This window comes from Rhamphochromis longiceps, linkage group LG18 (assembly GCF_057381845.1).
Source record: "Rhamphochromis longiceps isolate RC_006_pf linkage group LG18, R_longiceps_female_GT1.1, whole genome shotgun sequence".
Lineage (NCBI taxonomy): Eukaryota > Metazoa > Chordata > Actinopteri > Cichliformes > Cichlidae > Rhamphochromis > Rhamphochromis longiceps.
Genome location: NC_140574.1, coordinates 2062468 through 2080375, shown reverse-complemented (window position 1 = coordinate 2080375; position 17908 = coordinate 2062468). Strand labels below are relative to the sequence as shown.

At 46.7% G+C, this 17908-nt stretch overlaps 1 protein-coding gene and 1 pseudogene across 4 annotated transcripts; one reads left to right on the top strand and one right to left on the bottom strand.

Annotated features, from left to right (window-relative positions):
• Positions 1-1040: 1040 nt before the first annotated feature.
• Positions 1041-12431, bottom strand: LOC146647379 (uncharacterized). 3 transcript variants are annotated; one of them, XM_085388853.1, is made up of 3 exons: positions 11667-12418; positions 4833-5957; positions 1041-2519 (listed from the first exon to the last, which is right to left on the bottom strand). In XM_085388853.1, the coding sequence occupies exons 1-3, from the start codon at positions 11839-11841 to the stop codon at positions 1678-1680; spliced, it is 2142 nt and encodes a 713-aa protein (XP_085244979.1). In that variant the 5' UTR covers positions 11842-12418; the 3' UTR covers positions 1041-1677. The 3 variants fall into 3 exon arrangements, 2 of the variants coding, with proteins under 2 accessions (XP_085244979.1, XP_085244980.1); XM_085388854.1 differs by having other exon boundaries at positions 5364-5957; positions 11667-12388; XR_014908438.1 differs by having other exon boundaries at positions 2393-2519; positions 4332-5957; positions 11667-12431.
• A 720-nt stretch (positions 12432-13151) lies between these two features.
• LOC146647378 (uncharacterized) lies at positions 13152-17444 on the top strand (annotated as a pseudogene). Its single transcript, XR_014908447.1, has 2 exons — positions 13152-14569; positions 15890-17444. The product of XR_014908447.1 is annotated as an uncharacterized LOC146647378 (transcript).
• Positions 17445-17908: the final 464 nt, after the last annotated feature.

Here is a 17908-nt window from a genome sequence, read left to right as displayed (position 1 = left end):
CTCCGTGTGCTTGTTTGTGCATTCCTCTCTGCTCCATCTTTCTCTGGGTTTCAGTCTCCTGCTCCCTTAACAAATGTATTAACTACTCAAAGTTAGCATTTAGTTTGGATCTTGATTGTTTTATTTTAATGGATTTGTTTGAAAATCTGATCACTGTCCAGACTTTATTACAAGGCTGAAACTGTTTTGTGACTCGTGATGGTTTTAGCGCAGCATATTCTGTCTTTGACAGTGTTAGAGGAATCTGGATGAATGGTTCCCAAAAAACAAATTCCCTCCTGTTTCTTGTCCTCGATGGAAAACATTAAGGTGAAGGAAAGATGCGACTGTTCTGATGCAGTGTGCCTAATGCTGTGTCGGTGGATGTTGTTGATGTGGGTCCATTGTAATGAAACTACAACATCCTGAGGACCAGATGAGATCCTCCGAGCTCACCTGTGTGCTGTTACAGGCTTTATCAGTTTACTGCTGGCAGCTCAGCCATGCAGGGCGTGTTTCTGGGCGTGTCTTCATGCAGGCTGTATTAACACATCAAGATTATTCAGATTTACTTGATGTCAAAAACAGCCCATAAAGGGAAATCAGATGTTTCTCACATTCTGGTTAATTGCACTTCCTGTCCGCTCATCTCCTGCTGCAGAGACCCAGCACAACCTCAGGAAGGACTTCAGCCATGATGAGCCTGAATGCCGGTGAACCCTAAACCCACAGATACTTTTATACAGCTCAATCTTAACAAATTAAGATTAAATTAAATCGCACAACACAACTTTACAAGAAGCAGATTTTATTTGTATCACAATATGATGATCATACTTCAGCTGAGGGTTCATCACAGCCTGTAAGGGTCAAATGAATCAGAATAAAATGGAAAACACAGGATTAACATTTTCATGATCTGAGCCGCGTCGCTTGGTTCGATCGCTCGTTTCCCGAAACGGGACGGCATCGTCTCGTTTTCCTAAAGCAGGGGTGTCGACCTCCAGGCCTCGCGGGCCGGTGTCCTGCAGGTTTTAGATCTCACCCTGGGTCAGGGTTAGTTAGGGCTAGGTTGATTAGTTAATTACCAGCCCTCATGTTAATGAGATAATTCAGCCATTTAAATCAGCTGTGTTGGATCAAGGACACGTCTAAAACCTGCAGGACAGCGGCTCTCGAGGCCTGGAGTTCGACACCTGTGCCCTGAAGGATCCTCTGCTGAAGGACGTAGTGAAGGAAGCACTGTATGACCTTTCCTTAGTATCCGGAGAATTCAGCCACCTCCGCTGATGCTGCAGAAACTTCAATGGCACTTAATGCGCAACAGGTCTGTATCACCACGCCATTTCTGGGGCCGTCCTTCCACTGCGAGCACTTTCATACTTCAGATATTCTGACCACACCTTCACGCAGACTCTGACCTTTTGCTTACAGCTCAGATATCCTCATGCGGCTGCAGACGAAAGCAAACATAATCCGGACAGAGGAAGATAAAGTTTGTACCTACGGTCAGCAACGCCTCGTAATTCTAAAACGATTCAAAGTTGACGCAGTCACAGAACACCCAGGAAGACAAAATGTGTCCAAACAGCCCACATGTAGCAGAGGTAGAGAGCTATGACGTGACACACGTGATGTGTTTTACTTGTACAAAGATGAAACCGTTTTCCCTTTCAGTCCTGAACACTTCGGGACTTCTCACTTGTGCCTCTTTTTGTGAAAATTCATCGTCGAGGCGTCCCGAAATCTTTTCCCGCATATGTCGCAGGGAACGGGCTTCTCGGCGGCGTGAGTCCTCGTGTGGCGCAACAAGTCGTTACTTTGGCAGAAACTTTTGCCGCAAATTTTACAGGAATGAGGTCTCTCGCCGGTGTGGATCCTCATGTGGGACGCCAAATTATCCTTCCGACCGAACCGCCTCCCGCAGAAGCCGCAGATAAACGGCCTCTCGCCCGTGTGGGTCCTCATGTGCAGGATCACGCTGTCCTTCCGAGTGAAACCTTTCCCGCACACGTTACACGAGAACGGCTTCTCGCCCGTGTGAGCCCTCATGTGGATCTCCAGATTAAAGCGTTTACGAAAGTGTTTCCCGCATATTTTGCAGGGATACGGCTTCTCGTCCGGGTCGCTTATGTCTTGTTGCATCATCAGAGGTTCATTCCTAAAGCCTTGCATGTAAACAGGGCCGCTAAATATCAGGCCGTTGTCCACGTTGTTGTACATCGCTTGCACAGCCGATCCCGAGTCCACGTGGTTGCCTCTGTCCTGACGTCGGCTCTCGGCCACGGGAGAGCTGTGAGAGGGGAGCTGCTCCCGCTCCGGTTCTGGGTCGCTGTCGTCACTTTCCCCGTACGTAACGGTCACCATGATGGTGTCGCCGTCCTCGTCCAGAACGAGCAGCTCTCCCTCCTGACTGATGCTGAGCTCCTCCTCCTCCTCTTTGATCCGTCGAGCAGCTGGTTCCTCCTGGTTCAGGCTGGAGTCCCTCTCCTGGTTCACGAGAACCTCCTCATCCTCGGAGAGGTGTCGCGGTCGGAGGTCTGGAGGGACAGAATGACACGAATGTGATGACAGAAAAACACCGGAGAAATATTTCACTTATAATTATTAGAGCTCTGCGGGGTAACGTATGTGCAAATGATCAAATAAGATAATAGCTCAGGACTCAGAGAGCAGCTTCTGTCTCCATAATTCGGTGGAGAAACGAGCTTTAGGGCGACGCCGCCGTCTGCACTCAGCTTTGTGTTTGCACAACAAGACTGACATCACGTCTCTGCCAGCTTGTTCAGCCTGATGACCAGAAGCTGCTTCAGAAATCCGCCTTCAGCTTCCACCAGGAAACAAAGTGACTGTAAAACCAGTGACGTGTAACATCCAGGCATCCGCGAGGAGGCTTTTCAAAGTTTATTTAGCCAGCTGACGTCTAAAGATCTGTTAGGATTAACTTTGCTATGACTGCAGACATAACAAGCACACAAGGTGGGAGTGGAGCTGGGAGATCAGCCTGGGGAAAATCTTCCACTGCGGCTGCTGGAGCAGGACTACCAGCCGACTTTGAGGCCACTCAGGCGGGGGAAGCGGTTCTCAGCCCACACTCCTGACGTCAGCTGGAGAGGAAGGAATGCTTGGATGATCTCCTGAATCCCACTTTCTAGTTTTTCTTCCACTCCTCAGGAGCAGCTGCAGGGACTCTGAAATGAACCTGTTTGCATGATCGCCGACAGAAATCAAACCTCAAAGACAGCGTCTGCTCCAAACTGGCTGCTCGTGGGTTAAAAAACACCAGTGACCGCAGGGATTGGATCTGCATGTTTATTCTGTGGAAGAGTGGCACACACAGTAACAGAACACTGGCAGAGCATGTGGGACTCAGCGCCCTTACACAATCCTCCACAAAAGTACAGAGAAGACGACAACGCAACACGACAACCGTGAGAGCAGCAGAAGAGAGAACAGACACACAGCCCGGCTCGCTCTGATTTCACAACCACGTTAGACCCAGACACGCGTCAGTAACGAGCCCGCGCTCTGTTTTTACGCAGTTTAAAATACAGATGTGAATATTAAAGTTTCAGATGAGCCAAAGGAGAGAGAGCGACAGCTAATCTGACGCTACGAACAGAACCAGCTCGTCTGTGCGACGATCTTAACGAGCTGCTTATTAAAAAAGATCCTAAATATCCTCAGTTTGTTTGGTAAAAACATATCGGCGCGTGTCTGATGAGGCGCCGATGAAAGTCTGGAGATCTGCAGCACTGAGGCTACGTCCACACGTAGTTTTGAAGATGCAGCTCTTTCTCTGCGTTTGGCCTTTCATCCACCCTCCAAACGCCGTTTGGAGCACTGAAGACTGAGACTTAAACTCCTCCCAGGGTGGAGATTTTCAAAAACTCAGTTTTTGTGTTTACGTGTGGACGAGAGATTCAGTCTTGCAGCGCCTTTTGTTTACATGATGGATTTCTACAGTGGTGCAGACAAACTGTTGGTGTTAGTCGTGCTGCCTGCAGTATTTACACGCTTACACACTTTCTTGTTTTTTGCTGTTTCCAGTGTGATGTTGAGGAATAATGTCTGTCCACACGTACGACTCGTTTCTTTGTTTACTCTTTCCCTCCCGGCCTGCAAGACTTCTGATTGGCCAACATTTCTGCATGGTTAGGATTTGGCATGTTCTCGACAGCGTTTGACTTCATTTTTTCCGTTTACATGTGGACGGAGATCTCAAACATGCACGTGTGGATTTTATACTTTTTTGTTATTGAAAATGGAAAATCTCCATTTAGAAAAATACTTGTGTACGTGTGGATGTAGCCTGAGAATCGCCGCTTTTAAAAGGTTATTCTTTCTAATACCTGTACTGATGTTCAGTCTTGCCTCTGACACCCTCCGTACAACAATAACGGGCAGCCAATCAAAAAAAAGTCAGCTTAAAGGGAGGCAGGACGATCTCGGACGCTGCATCACAGCTCGCTGTCAGGTGAAGATCGCTTTGAGCAGAGAATCATGCAAAGCCACTGTAACAGCGTCACACAGGGAACGCACTCGGCCGTCGGTGCACCGTCGCTGAATGTTTAAGATTTCAGAGGCGGCGACCCGGGTCAGCGTCGGACACTTTACCAAATACTAGAACAAAAGCGATACTGTGAAAGCTACAAATGCAGTGCTGTTCGGGCCAGAGCCAGCTTTTATGACTCCGCCCTGCACGGTGCCGGAGCTCGTCCGAACGCTCTGCTTATTGCCCGGGAGGGGGCGTTTTCACCCCGGCCCCCTGCTGAGATTTCAGGACGACTTCTCGTCTGTGTGAGTCCTCGTGTGGCGCAACAAGTGACTGCTCTGAGTAAAGTTCTTCTCACAAATTTTACAAGAGTAGCGCTTCTCGCCCGTGTGCGTCCTCATGTGGATCAGCAGCGTCCCGCTCTGACAGAAACGCTTCCCGCACGCTTTGCAGGAGTACAGCTTCTCGCCCGTGTGCGTCCTCATGTGGACGGTCAGGCTGCCCCTCTGAGTGAAGCTCTTCCCGCAGGTTTTGCAGGAATGCGGCCTCTCGCCCGTGTGGATCCTCGTGTGGCTCTTCAGGTTTGACGTGCAGATGAATCTCTTCCCGCACGTTTTACACCCGTACGGCTTCTCGCCCGTGTGGATTCTCATGTGGACCAACAGACTGTCGCTACACCTGAACTTTTTCGCACATATTTTGCAGGAGTACGGCTTCTCGCCCGTGTGAGTCCTTTCGTGATATTTCAGTAAGTATATCTGATAGAACTTCTTCCCGCAGGTGCTGCACGCGAACGGCTTCTCGCCCGTGTGGATCCTGACGTGTCTTTTTATTTGGGACTTATCCTTAAAAACTTTCTCACAAACGTAACATTTCAAAGGCTTTTTACCTGCGTCCGTATTACCCTGACTCTCTGACATGGGAGCGCGCTCTGCACTGTCACTTCTGCTTTTAGCGAGTCTCTTCGTTGGCTTTGGCTCTGCGTCTGCGCCCGATCCCGAGGCTGCGTTCGTGCTCCCTTCCTGATCTCGGCTCTCGGCTGCAGGCGGGCTGTGAGACAGGAGCTGCTCGCTGATTGGCTCTGTTTCACTGTCACTTTCCCCGTAAGTAAGAGTCACCATTAAGGTATCGTCCTCCTCCTTCACTATAAGGTGCTCTGCCTGGTAGGCGGTGCAGAGCTCCTCCTGCTCCTCTTTAATCTGCAGAGGCGCTGCTTCCACCCGGCTGGTGTGGAGTTCTTCCAGTTCCTCTTTAACCTGCAGAGGTTCCTGCTCCAGCCTGGAGTTCCCCTCCTGCTCAGGAAGAACCCGTTCCTTATTACAGTCATGTTGCTGAGGAGGATCCAGCTTCAGGCTGGAGGTCTCCTGTTCAGAAGGAGCCTCGTCCTTATTACGATCATGTTGTGACTCCTGCTCCAGGCTGGAGAGCTTCTCCTGCTCTGTAGGAAGTTTCTCCCTGTTGGAGTCATGGTGCTGTGGGAGGCCTGGAGGGACAGAGAGAGAAAAGGAAGGTCACCGGTGCGATGACAGAGAAACATCTGCTCATACACACAACTGGAATTTAACGATAATCAACAGATAATCGGCTTCATGTGTGTCATTTGCAAAGCTCAGAGTACAAAATACTTTTAGCTGCACGTCCCCGTTTTTGACCCACAAACTTTACCTCCTGTCAGGTGTGTTTTATCCTTTTAAACTTTATTGATCAATAATTCTGTTTGAGATCAGTCTTTTCTGAGAGAGTCCCAGGAGCACAACGACCACACAGCAGCAGAGTGTGTGCACATCGATGGCTGAATGTAGTTCATGACTGGAAAGAGTCAGACAGCATTAACGTTTCATGCACCAACTTCAGCTCTGAATGCAAGTCTGTGATCAAGTCAAAATCCCAGGCATTAGTAACTGCAGGCTGCTGTATGCAGCACATGTAGTTTTCTGCATTTAAACGAGTCCTTGAACGCATCACCAGCAGACCGTAGAGGAGTGCAGATCTAGGGTTGCAAAATTCCCGGAATTTTCAAAGATGGAATCTTTCCATGGGAATTAACGGGAATTAACGGGAATTTATGGGAATAAACGGGAATTAACGGGAATTTATGGGAATAAAGTGGGAATTTTCAAAATTGAAGGTTGGCTCTTCTTAGGGAACTTAAATATAGTTGAGGAAAGTATATTTTAGCATAATATTGACAAAAACAAACAAATGCAATTCAAATACACTTGAATATCCATGCCATTCCTTAATCACATGTACAGAGCACAAGCTTGCTGCATGGCTATTGAGACCACCTACTGGCACTGTGCATGCCTCCATCACATGTACACATGGACCACACTTTTGAGCCTGAAGGACAAAGAGTATTAAAGGCACACATTTGAGCCTGTGGACTTAACAAGTGAGGTAAGTTTTGATGATATTATGGGAAAATATATTCATTAAATGTTTAAATTGTGAATATCACATAAAATGTATTAATCTGGTAGATAGCAATCTGATAAGATGCTAAATAAAATGCTAGCATCTGTTAGATGCTAAATAAGCCATAGCTAGTATAACATAAAGAAGATGCTAGCTTCCTCATTTGGTTGTTTTGTTTTGAAGATCATTCCAGTTGTTTAGCTAGCCTTACTATTTATATCTGTTTATTATCATATTGCAATTGTATTATTACGATCTCTTGCATTGCATTAGCATTTTTACAAGCTCTTGTTTTATTTTACAGAAAAATGCCACGTGCGCTATCTGATGTGTGGAGACATTTTACACCAGCTAATGTACAAGGGAAATCTGTATATATGTGTAAGTATTGTGATAAGACGTACGTGAAGAATGCCACAAAAATGCAGCAGCACATTGCAAAGTCCAAAAAATTCCTCAAGGCCCAACACATGCAGCAGCCAGGAATTCCACTCAAGGGGAAAATGAATCTGTTTCAGCTGTATCAGAGTCAGATACCCACTCATCAGCTCCTGGTCCCTCTGGCATCAGAGGATTCTTTGATTTTATGGATGACACTAGCCAGAAAAACGCAGATGAGTGTTTCGCTCGTGCAATCTATGCAACTGGCTCACCCCTGATGCTGACATCCAATGTGTACTGGAAGAGATTTTTGAATGTTCTCCGACCAGCATACATTCCCCCAACCAGACATGCATTGTCTACTCATCTACTGGATGAAGAGTTCAGTCGAGTTCAAGCAAAGGTGAAACAGACCATTGACCAAGCTGACTGTATTTCAGTCATCTCTGATGGATGGTCCAATATCAGGGGACAAGGAATTATTAACTACATAATCACCACTCCTCAGCCTGTGTTCTACAAGAGTGTAGACACAAAGGAAAACAGACACACAGGCCAATACATTGCAGATGAGCTAAAAGTGATCATCAATGACCTTGGACCAGATAAGGTTTTTGCACTGGTCACTGACAATGCAGCCAACATGAAGGTTGCCTGGGCACATGTGGAGGAGACCTACCCTCATATAACTACTATTGGCTGTGCAGCCCATACACTAAACCTTCTCCTAAAAGACATAATGGCACTAAAAACAATGGACACTCTGAATAAGAGAGTGAAGCAAGTTCTGAAATATGTTAAAGGCAAACAAGTAACTTCCGCTACATTTCTGTCAAAGCAAAAGGAAAAGAACAAGAGTACTACACTGAAGCTTCCCAGCATAACGCAATGGGGTGGTGTTGTTATCATGTTTGACAGCCTTCTGGAGGGAAAGGAGTCTCTGCAAGAGATGGCCATATCCCAGTCTGTAGGCATCGACAGTGACATCAAGAAGGTCATCTTGGATGATGTGTTCTGGGAAAGAGTATCTAGCAGTCAGAAAATCCTCAAACCTATTGCAGCAGCAATAGCGAAGATAGAGGGGGATGGTGCCATCTTGTCAGATGTCCAGTGCCTTTTTGCAGAACTCAAAGAAGAAATCCAGACAATTCTGCCCACTTCCCTACTACTGAAAGCAGAGGAAACGGCTGTGGTCAAGTCATTGGAACAGCGGAGGGAGTTCTGCATGAAGCCAGTGCATGCAGCAGCATACATGCTGGACCCCAAATATGACAAGGGCATACTTTCCGGGGAAGAGATCAACGGTGCCTATGCGGTCATTACAGCCATGTCTGACCACCTGGGTCTCGATAAAGGCAAACTTCTAGGCAGTTTGGCAAAGTATCGAACAAAGCAAGGCCTTTGGAAAGGGGATGGAATATGGCAGTCATGCCAGCACATATCTGCAGCCACCTGGTGGAAGGGACTATGTGAATCTGAGGCCCTTGCACCTGTAGCCTCCATCCTCCTCCAAATCCCACCATCATCAGCCGCCTCCGAGCGCAACTGGTCACTGTTTGGGAACACCCACACAAAGGTTCGCAACAGGCTCACAAATGTGAGAGTGGAAAAGCTGGTCGGCATTCGGGCAAACCTACGGCTCTTTGAGCCTGACACAGAGCCATCCTCAACAAAGCTGGAAAGTGACACTGAAGAGGAAGACTCAGAGTTGGATGCTGAGGAAGTGGACATGTTGTTGGATGATGATGAGGTCCAGGAAGAGTCTATTGACTGAGCAAAAATGAGAAAAGAGGATTGCTTGAAGGAAGATTTGAATGTTTAATGGGACGTTTTGGAGGATAAGTGGCATTTTTCATTTAACCTTTTGAATGGGACTTTGTGGAGATTTTTGGACAGGGGGCATTTTTGAATGAGCGGGGTTAGGGGATGGTAATATTGAACTCAACATTTCTGTTTTTATTCATCCATGAAACAAGTTATTGAAACGTGTTCTATTCTACTGTACTTACAAATAAATCTGTTTAAATATCTGTTGAAAACATTTTGCATGGAGGTTTTCTTATGATTTCTGTTTATATTTATGCTTGGAAATAATATATTCCCAGTTAGTTCTCCTAAATTCCCATTAATTTCCATAATTCCCATTATTTCCATGGACAGTTTCCAATATGGAATATTTCCAAAATTCCCAAGCTTAACTTACCATGGAAATTTACCGGAAACTTTTCGGAAATTTACCGGAAATTTTCCGCCCCTTTGCAACCCTATGCAGATCTGAGCCGGAAAGGCTCAAAGATATTTCAAATTACTGGGTCAGCAAAAAGGCAGCGATTACAGTTCTGATAAGGAGTAATTATAGGATTCATGTACCAATAAAGATGGACGTGTGTCTCTGTGAGATCCAACCGTGACTGAGCTGAGGGCGAAACCATCAGCAGGGTTCAAATTTCAGGGATCTCAGGCTTTTCAACCACAGACTGCTTGTTTGGTTGACGTGGCTCAGCGTCTGCTGTCAGTAAAAGGAAAGTAAATACTGGAACAGAAAAACCAGGTATGAGTGTGGTCTGCATGTCACGGATGTTCTTCCTCAGCTGAATCACACGTGTCAGTCGGATGTACTGACTGACTGGTGTTTTTAAAGAAACTGGTACCGCTTTGATTCTTCATTTAGCTTTACTTCCTCTTATCTGGGCTCACAGAGCTGCTCAATAATAAAAACAGGAAGGTGACCACGAGCAGAGCTGCTGCTGCTAACAGTGTCAAGCCCGTTTCCTCATTCGGCTTCTCATTAATCTCCAGACACTGATTCTCCGGCCTCTCCATTCAACGCTTTCATTCACGACACATTAACGACGACGTGTTTGTCACAGGTCGCAGAGTAATGCCTTCAAATGTGATTCTTTCCTCTCTTGCTGCTATTTATAGGCGCTGCTCTGTCTTCAAGCAGGAAGTGGAAAATAAACAAACTCCCTGGTGTCTCTTTTTGTCTCCTTCCTCTTTCCTGAGCTGCAGCTGCACTCTCCTCTCTGAGCCACCAAACAATCAGCGCTACAGCGGGTGGCTCGCACTATTAATCATGCACGACATCAAATGACATCAAACCCCCGTCGCAGCTGCAGGAACCAACAACACGAGCGACTCTTCAAACAGAGGGATTCTTGGACTAACGCTTTGATCATGTGTTTGTTTGCATTTTCATGGACATCTGTACAAAACCATCCGTTCCATCTGTTACAGATGCGCCTCCTACGTGCTTAGTGTTTCCTTCCATTACTGACAGCACGTTGGTCACATGAGACCTCCCACAGTCCCCTGTGACAATCCCACAGGTGAGGCTCTATTGAGAAAGACATAGGAGTGTTTCATAGATGTATATTTGAAAAATGAGAGCAAAGACCGTCACAGATTTTGGATACGTTATGAACAGAAACGTGGTCTTTCTAAAACAGCTGGTTTTGGTACACGGTGTCATAACTGGGGAATATCACACAGGCTGGATGAAAGTGTTTCCATATTCAGGCTTTAATAAAGAAGACATGCGGCCGACTGTTTAAAAGAATATTTTGCGCCTTGTGTATAAAAGTTACTTTTTTTTGCTTCTCTCTTATTGCTTTGCACAGCAGGAAGCTCCACAGGTCTGATTTACAGACTTTACACTGATTCTTGGTGCAACCCTGAAGGGATTCGGGTGTCATGCCTGGGAGGACGTGTACATGTCTGTGCCATCCGGGTCATTGTGAAGCACATTTTCACACACGACTCATGTAACGTCCCTCAGGACTGTCTCACAGGGGACAACCCCCACTAAGGGTTACATGCCTCCACCGTTTGCTGTAGAACAAAAACTGGAGGGGTTCATTCATAGAAGCAGCTATGTACCCTGAACCCTGTGAAGGACCGAGCTCAGGGCCGTTATAGATGCTGGAATCTTACACAGCCTCCCTCCAACCCTTCAAGGATGTTTGAGAGCACCAATGGCAGCAGGGCCCTGACACTTTGCAGACAGTCAGAGGTCGAACTTTCACCGGGAATTGTTTTCAGGTGAGAGGTATTTAATGACGTGACCCTCTGCCCACTCTGGCCCCAGCACTCCTGCTTCATCAATCACCCCGCGCGTAAAAGCAGAGCTGAACGCGGATCGCCACCTCGCTGTCCGCTGACAGCGGCTCTAGCCCGGCCCAGCTCTGCGTGCTGCTGGGCCCACGGACTGTGTGCCGATCACAGCCATGTTAGTTCGGCCTCACTCGTTTCTTCCCGCAACAATCCAAACCCCGCAGGAAATACACGGCCTACTGTCCCGCAGCTCGTGTTCAGCTCCTGGCTGAGTAAATGTGCCGTGGAGCTCCGGTTAGGATCCTCCGTGAAGTGTTTTTCTCGCTGAGCGTGGACTCACCTATTCTGTGCAGCTTTATCTGAGGCTTCCAGGTGATCTCCAGCAGTCTGCGCTGACGGTCGATCACTTCCTCGTACTGGACGATCGTTTTTTCAAACTCCAGGAATATTTCTTCGGCGGCAGCAGTTAGTCGGCCGTTAATAAACCGTCTCAGGTCCCGATGTAAGGTCATCATTACTGCACCTGCGGAAACACGGGCCTGAAACAGGGTAAGAAAGAAAACCCCACCGCCTTCCACTCCAGCCCTCAGAGGAGTTAAGCTAACAATAAACCTTGAGTGGGTTTTCTTCTTCTCCTGGCAGACTAAACTCAGCGCAGGCGCACCGCTGCCCCCTGCAGGTCATTTGTAGACATACACTGCGTGTGTCACCCCGCATCACAGACGCATTTGGGCGACTTGTTGCACTTCTGGCTCAGTTACGTTTGGCCTGAGTGAAAACTGCATTAGGCCAGTTTCTCCTGTCACCCAGTCTTAGTCTAGTTTCCACTGAACCGGCCCACTGAGAACCTGCTTTCACTTCCCTCCCTCCACTCTTGAAGCACCAAAAGCTGCAGTTAACTAGTAATAACAGAGCATCCAGGTAGTCCTGCTGAATGACATTCTAGGATTTTATGTGGATGTTAGTGAGCACTGATTATCAAGTATTTGCGTGATGTTGTGTGATCACATGGTGTGTGATCCCATGCAGGCCAGGGATGCAGCTTAGTGCATTATTTATTAATGATCTGGGTGAACAGAGCGATAATACTCAGATGGTGCACTGTTAAAAAATGTGAGCCAGCTTAAACTCTGAGTTGAGTCCCTGATCTGTTCTCTGGCCCCTTTTCTCCGTGACTAAACTAATGGTGTGCAAATCTGCTGGAGGCCAGGATGTAACCTCCAGCTGCGGAAGACGCTGCTTGTGATGAACGAGCAGTGTTGGGGAGTAACGGAATACATGTACCGCCGTTACGTATTTAAAATACAAAATATGAGTAACTGTATTCCGTTACAGTTACCGTTTAAAAGGTGGTATTCAGAATACAGTTACTTTGTTGAAATAAATGGATTACACTGCGGTACTTTCCCGTTTCATGTTGTCGCGGGTCAGGACTGTTTGGGTTTGTTTGACAGCTACGTTCTTTCGTTCCAGGCGGCAGCGTTACGGTTGCCATGGTTACAGGGCGACGCTCTCTCTCTCTCTCTGCGACTGCGTGTTTCCTGGGTGAGAGAGCGCCTTTTCGTTGTTGTTGTTGTGCTAAGCTAACAGGCTGAATGCTACAAGCATAGCTCTAAAGAATGTAGCATCATGGCCAGTGTAGTCCGTGCTGCAGGGAGAATGGACTGCCATACACGTTATGTGTCTGTGAGCGCGAGGAGGGAGAAAAAGGGGAGTGGAAAGGTACGAGTTGTCGTCGAGGAAAAACGGGAGCTGGAAGCATGTAAATATAATAATAACCACTGCAGCCAAGAAGAGAGCCTGACGAGCCCAGTTGTAAGTAAGCTATTAAGACTCGACTGTACACCACGTTCGTGTTTCCCTCCGAAAACAATAAGTTCCGTTGGAGCAGCCTTTCAACGCCTCTCTCTGTCTCTGCTAGCAAAGTTGACCCACACAACAAAGTAAAGCTATTTTTCGGCTACGAGCCGACAGGGACCCCGCCTATTAGTCAGAGGTCCCTTTACTACAGTTCGGAGTCGCGGACCTTCAGTAACAGTAATAAATCACAGCAATAGTACATTCACGTTGTTGTAAAAAGCACGATAATATATTAAGTAATCCAAAGTATTCAGAATACGTTACTCTCATTGAGTAACGTAACGGAATACGTTACAGAATACATTTTGGGGCATGTATTCTGTAACGGAATACATTTTAAAAGTAACCTTCCCAACACTGTGAACGAGTCAGTGTCTGTGTCCTGAAAAGGTGGATAATGAGGGAACAATGTATGGACTCATGAATGTTTTCCTGAAAATCTGCCTGATATCGTACGCTTTCCAATCCCAGCCGATGTCACGCAGCCCTGTCTGTCTGAAAGATGACTCATTCTAGACATGCTTAGTTGATCAAAATCCTTTGAATTTAATCCAGATGTAATTTAATATATCCTCACATCATGAGCCATTTAACAACAAACAGTCTTTAACATTGTTATTGCACATACTTCCTGTTCCTCCAGGATCTGTTGTACAGATGTGGCTCCAGGGTAGCAGATAGTGTGGGGGTTTACATTTAACAAGTGAAAAATCCCTGGTTTGACCCCAAGAGCAGACACAAATCCTTCAGGGACACATCAGGAAGGACATCTGGAGTAAAAAGTACCAAAGCTAACATGTGGAGCTACCCGGTGTGAATAAAGGAGCAGCTGAAAGCAGTTTCATCTACACTGCATCCAGGCTTTGTGGTGACTCAAGAGACAACGATCGGGAAGTAACAGACTCCCATTATTAGATCTGAAAAACGGACAACAGGAATGTTCTAGAGTTTGTAACTTTTAAGCATCAAAAATGTTCTGATGGGTTAAAAATAAAATTCAAATCTCCACGAAGATGATTTTATATTTGACTTTCCTTCTTCACACCCGTTAGTTTTCAGTGTTTACCTTTTATCACGTGGACGCTTCGTTTGTGTAGGCGGAACGAAAGTTAGACGCCGATGCGCTGTCGGAACCTCTCACTGTGACACACAGAGGAAGTAAACAGATAGTAGTTTTATTTCTGTTGAGCGGAGACTGTGCTGCAGCAACGATGCCTTCAGTTCAGTATCTGAGAGAGTTCATCAACGAGCGACTAACTGCTGCTGCTGAACAAATATTCTTGGAGTTTGAAAAAACGATCGTCCAGTACGAGGAAGAGATCGACCGTCAGCGCAGACTGCTGGATATCACCTGGAAACCCCAAATCAAGCTGCACAGGACAGGTGAGTGTCCCTCTGAGGGAGGATCCTGATCACAGCTCTGCGGGACGTTTATTCAGCTGCGAGCGAACAGGCCGTGGGTTTCCTGCACAGCCTGAGTGTGAGCTAGTGTGGATCACAGGGTCTCAGGTTTGACGCACTGATGGACGCAGAAGGTGTTTTTGAGGTCAGCCACGAAATTAGCGCTCACGTTTACAACTGCAAACACAGAAAACATGTCAAAAGTCAACATCTTAGTGCAGTAAAAAAAAGAGGGAGACAGGGGAAGCTGAAGGGGGCAGCAGTAGATGAGTTTAAATAACTCGGGTCAATCATCGAAACAGGCAGGCAGGGTGATCTGTGACAAAAGGACAGCAGCGTAAGTGAAAGGAGTGAAAGGGAAAGTTTAAAGCTGGCAGTGAGACCTGCTGGGATGGATGTTTGGAGACGGTGGCTCTGACACGAAGACATGAGGCCGAGCTGAAGATGATCACATGTTCAGCGAGCAGCATGGATCAGAGATGAGTCCATCAGAGAGGAGAGGCTGAGAGGGTTTGGACACGTGCAGAGGAGGGAGGGTGGATATATCAGACAAAGGAGGATGAAGATGGAGCTGCCAGGCAGGAGGGAAAGAGGAAGACCTCAGAGGAGGTTCATGGGTGTAATGAAGGAGGACAGAGGAGGATGCTGGGGTAGGAGGAGATGGAGGGTTATCAGCTGCGACGCACTGCCAAAGAGAGCAGAGGTGCATGTGTGAAAACAGGAGAACTCAAGACAACCGGTGTACATTTTAGACCTTTTAGTTTTTCCCAGTTTTCCTGAAATCGTTTGGAACTGTGGATTCACTCTGTGCTGGCCTCAAACCTTCACCAGTTTAACCTGATGGAAAAACAAAAGCCTGCTCCGACACTCCTGCCGGGCGGCCCCGTTTCTCAGTTCCTCTAACCTGTTTAGGTCGAGGAGCTCCCGTCTGCAGCTCGTCATAACGCAAACATGGGCTGAAAGCAGGAAGCTGCTTCCTGAGTGGTGACCAAATGTTCCCTACATGAGTGAAACCTCTCGTGGAAGCAGCCACAAAGAGCCGCAGATGCAGACTTTAAGTTTCACTTCCCTGTGCTGGCTTGGTTCATTCCAGGATAGATCAGACGTTACTTCCAGCTTTGAAGTTTTATGAACTGTTAAAGTTGCAGAGCCGCTACATTTTAAAAGATCAGTTCCTTCTTGTCCATTATGTTTTCCATGATAATCATCTTAATATTGACTCAGCAGCCCTGATTTCAAGCATGTAGATCAGCTGTGATCTTTTTTTCTTTTTGTGACATTATCAACCCTTTATCCCTCCAGACGTCCCACAGCAGCAGGTCTGTGAGGAGGAGGAGGTTCTCCCTGAGCAGCAGCTCTGTGACCAGGAGAGGAGCTCCAGTGTGGACCAGGAGGAACCAGAAGCTCCACAGATCGAAGGGAAGCAGGAGGAGCAGCTGGTAGTCGGGCAGCAGAGCGATCCCTTCATGGTCACTATACTTACACAGCACGCATAAACTGTGTGAACGACTCTCACATGTTAGAGCGCCACTGTGTGACAGACGCGGGAAGAAGACGGTGAAATGTGATGTTTGTGGAAAAGCCTTTCAGCACAGGTCCCGGATGATACATCGCAGGATCCACACGGGCGTGAAGCTGTACGCCTGCGACACCTGCGGAAAAGGCTTCGTGAGGAGCGATAAGCTGGCGCTCCACATGAGGACGCACACGGGAGAGAGCGCGTACACCTGTGACACCTGCGGGGAACGGTTCATTCAGTCCGCGATGTTAAAAACTCACATGAGAAGTCACACAGGTGAGACGCTGGACTGCAAAACCTGCGGCAGATGTTTCAGTCAGAAGAGCCACTTGTTGCGCCGCATGAAGATCCACACGCGAAAGACCAAGCCGGCCTGAAACGCCTGAGGGAGGGGGAGGGGCTTCAGGTATCAAGGTGATTTTCAAATCTGAGGTTTGACTATTTTTAAACTGAGATTATTTTTATTCGATTTAACCTTTGGGCCGTTGGTGAGGTCGTCCACCTCGATGGACGGGTGCTGGTCTTCGATGAGTCCTAAAAAAAATGTATGTTTCACTGATACAACACATTTCTAACATCAAAGTCACAGATTTGCTTCTTTGCTTTTCTAAATGATGTGTAAAGATTATTTATGTATCTGCATGTTTTATATGTAATTCAGTTCATCACAACAACCGTCACCTCGAGGCACTTTGTGTTGCAGGTAAACAGCTTCAGTATTCGATACATGTGTGCTGTTTGTCATCAGGTGACTTTATCACTGCTGTGATTTTACTGACTGACTGAGTTGAGTTTCCATGGTAACGCCAGCTGTTTCAGGCATACCTGAGAAAGTTACCGAGGTTAACGTTTTCTGTTTTGGGTTGTTGTGCAATCAAGTCTCCATTTTCAAGACGTTTTCATGCTGAAAGCAGAGATGGAACATATCTGGGTCCCACTCATGAAGCTGGGTCGGTATCGGGGCACAGTGGGGCGATCTCAGCTTTCTTCCACGTGCTCTGCAGGCCACAGCTGCAGTTAGATGATGTGTACTGTTTGGGGGATCATTCTCAGCTGTGTGCTGGGCCAGATTTGGTCCTCAGGCTGTGAGGTTGACACATGAATCCTAAACCTAACAGGTCAAAGTAAATAAATATATGTGCTGCTGAGAGGTCGAGGCACAAGGCAATGTGATGAACATTTACTGCAGCAGGTTTCAGCAAATAAAAACATGCCTTTATCGTGTCGTCATCATCTGCTATCATTTTCCTGTCGTTTCACGTTGGAGCTGAATGTCAAACGGGTTTAAAGTGTCTGATATGCCAGTAAAAAGAAATCTGTATGTGTACGCTGAATAAAAAGACTTTAAAAAAGACGTTTCCAGTGTTTGGTCACTCACATTTATTTAACTTCAAAGAGTCGAGCTGTGGCATAAAAATAAAAGGGTGGCGTCTTTGTTTAGGTTCAAGCATGAAGCTCACATTCAAGGACAAACTGATGAATGTCACCATTTTTCATCAGGATCAAAGTGAAAATGTTGCATCTACATGTCGACTCTGAGTTTTCCAGATAACTTACAAACTACATAATTATGAAACATCAAAAGTGATGGAATCGTGCAAAAAACCAAAGCTTTCTGTTGACATAATGTTCGGTTGTGATGCAGGTTTGAGTCTGAACCCTGAAAAATAGTTTTCAGAGTTAAAATTAGAGGTAAAGATTGAACATCTATTTAGCTCTTTAGGCAGAGGTTAAACAGCAGCTGCGAGGAATGAGGGTAATATTCTTATATTATCCATAGATGTCATTCACACCCAGAGTGT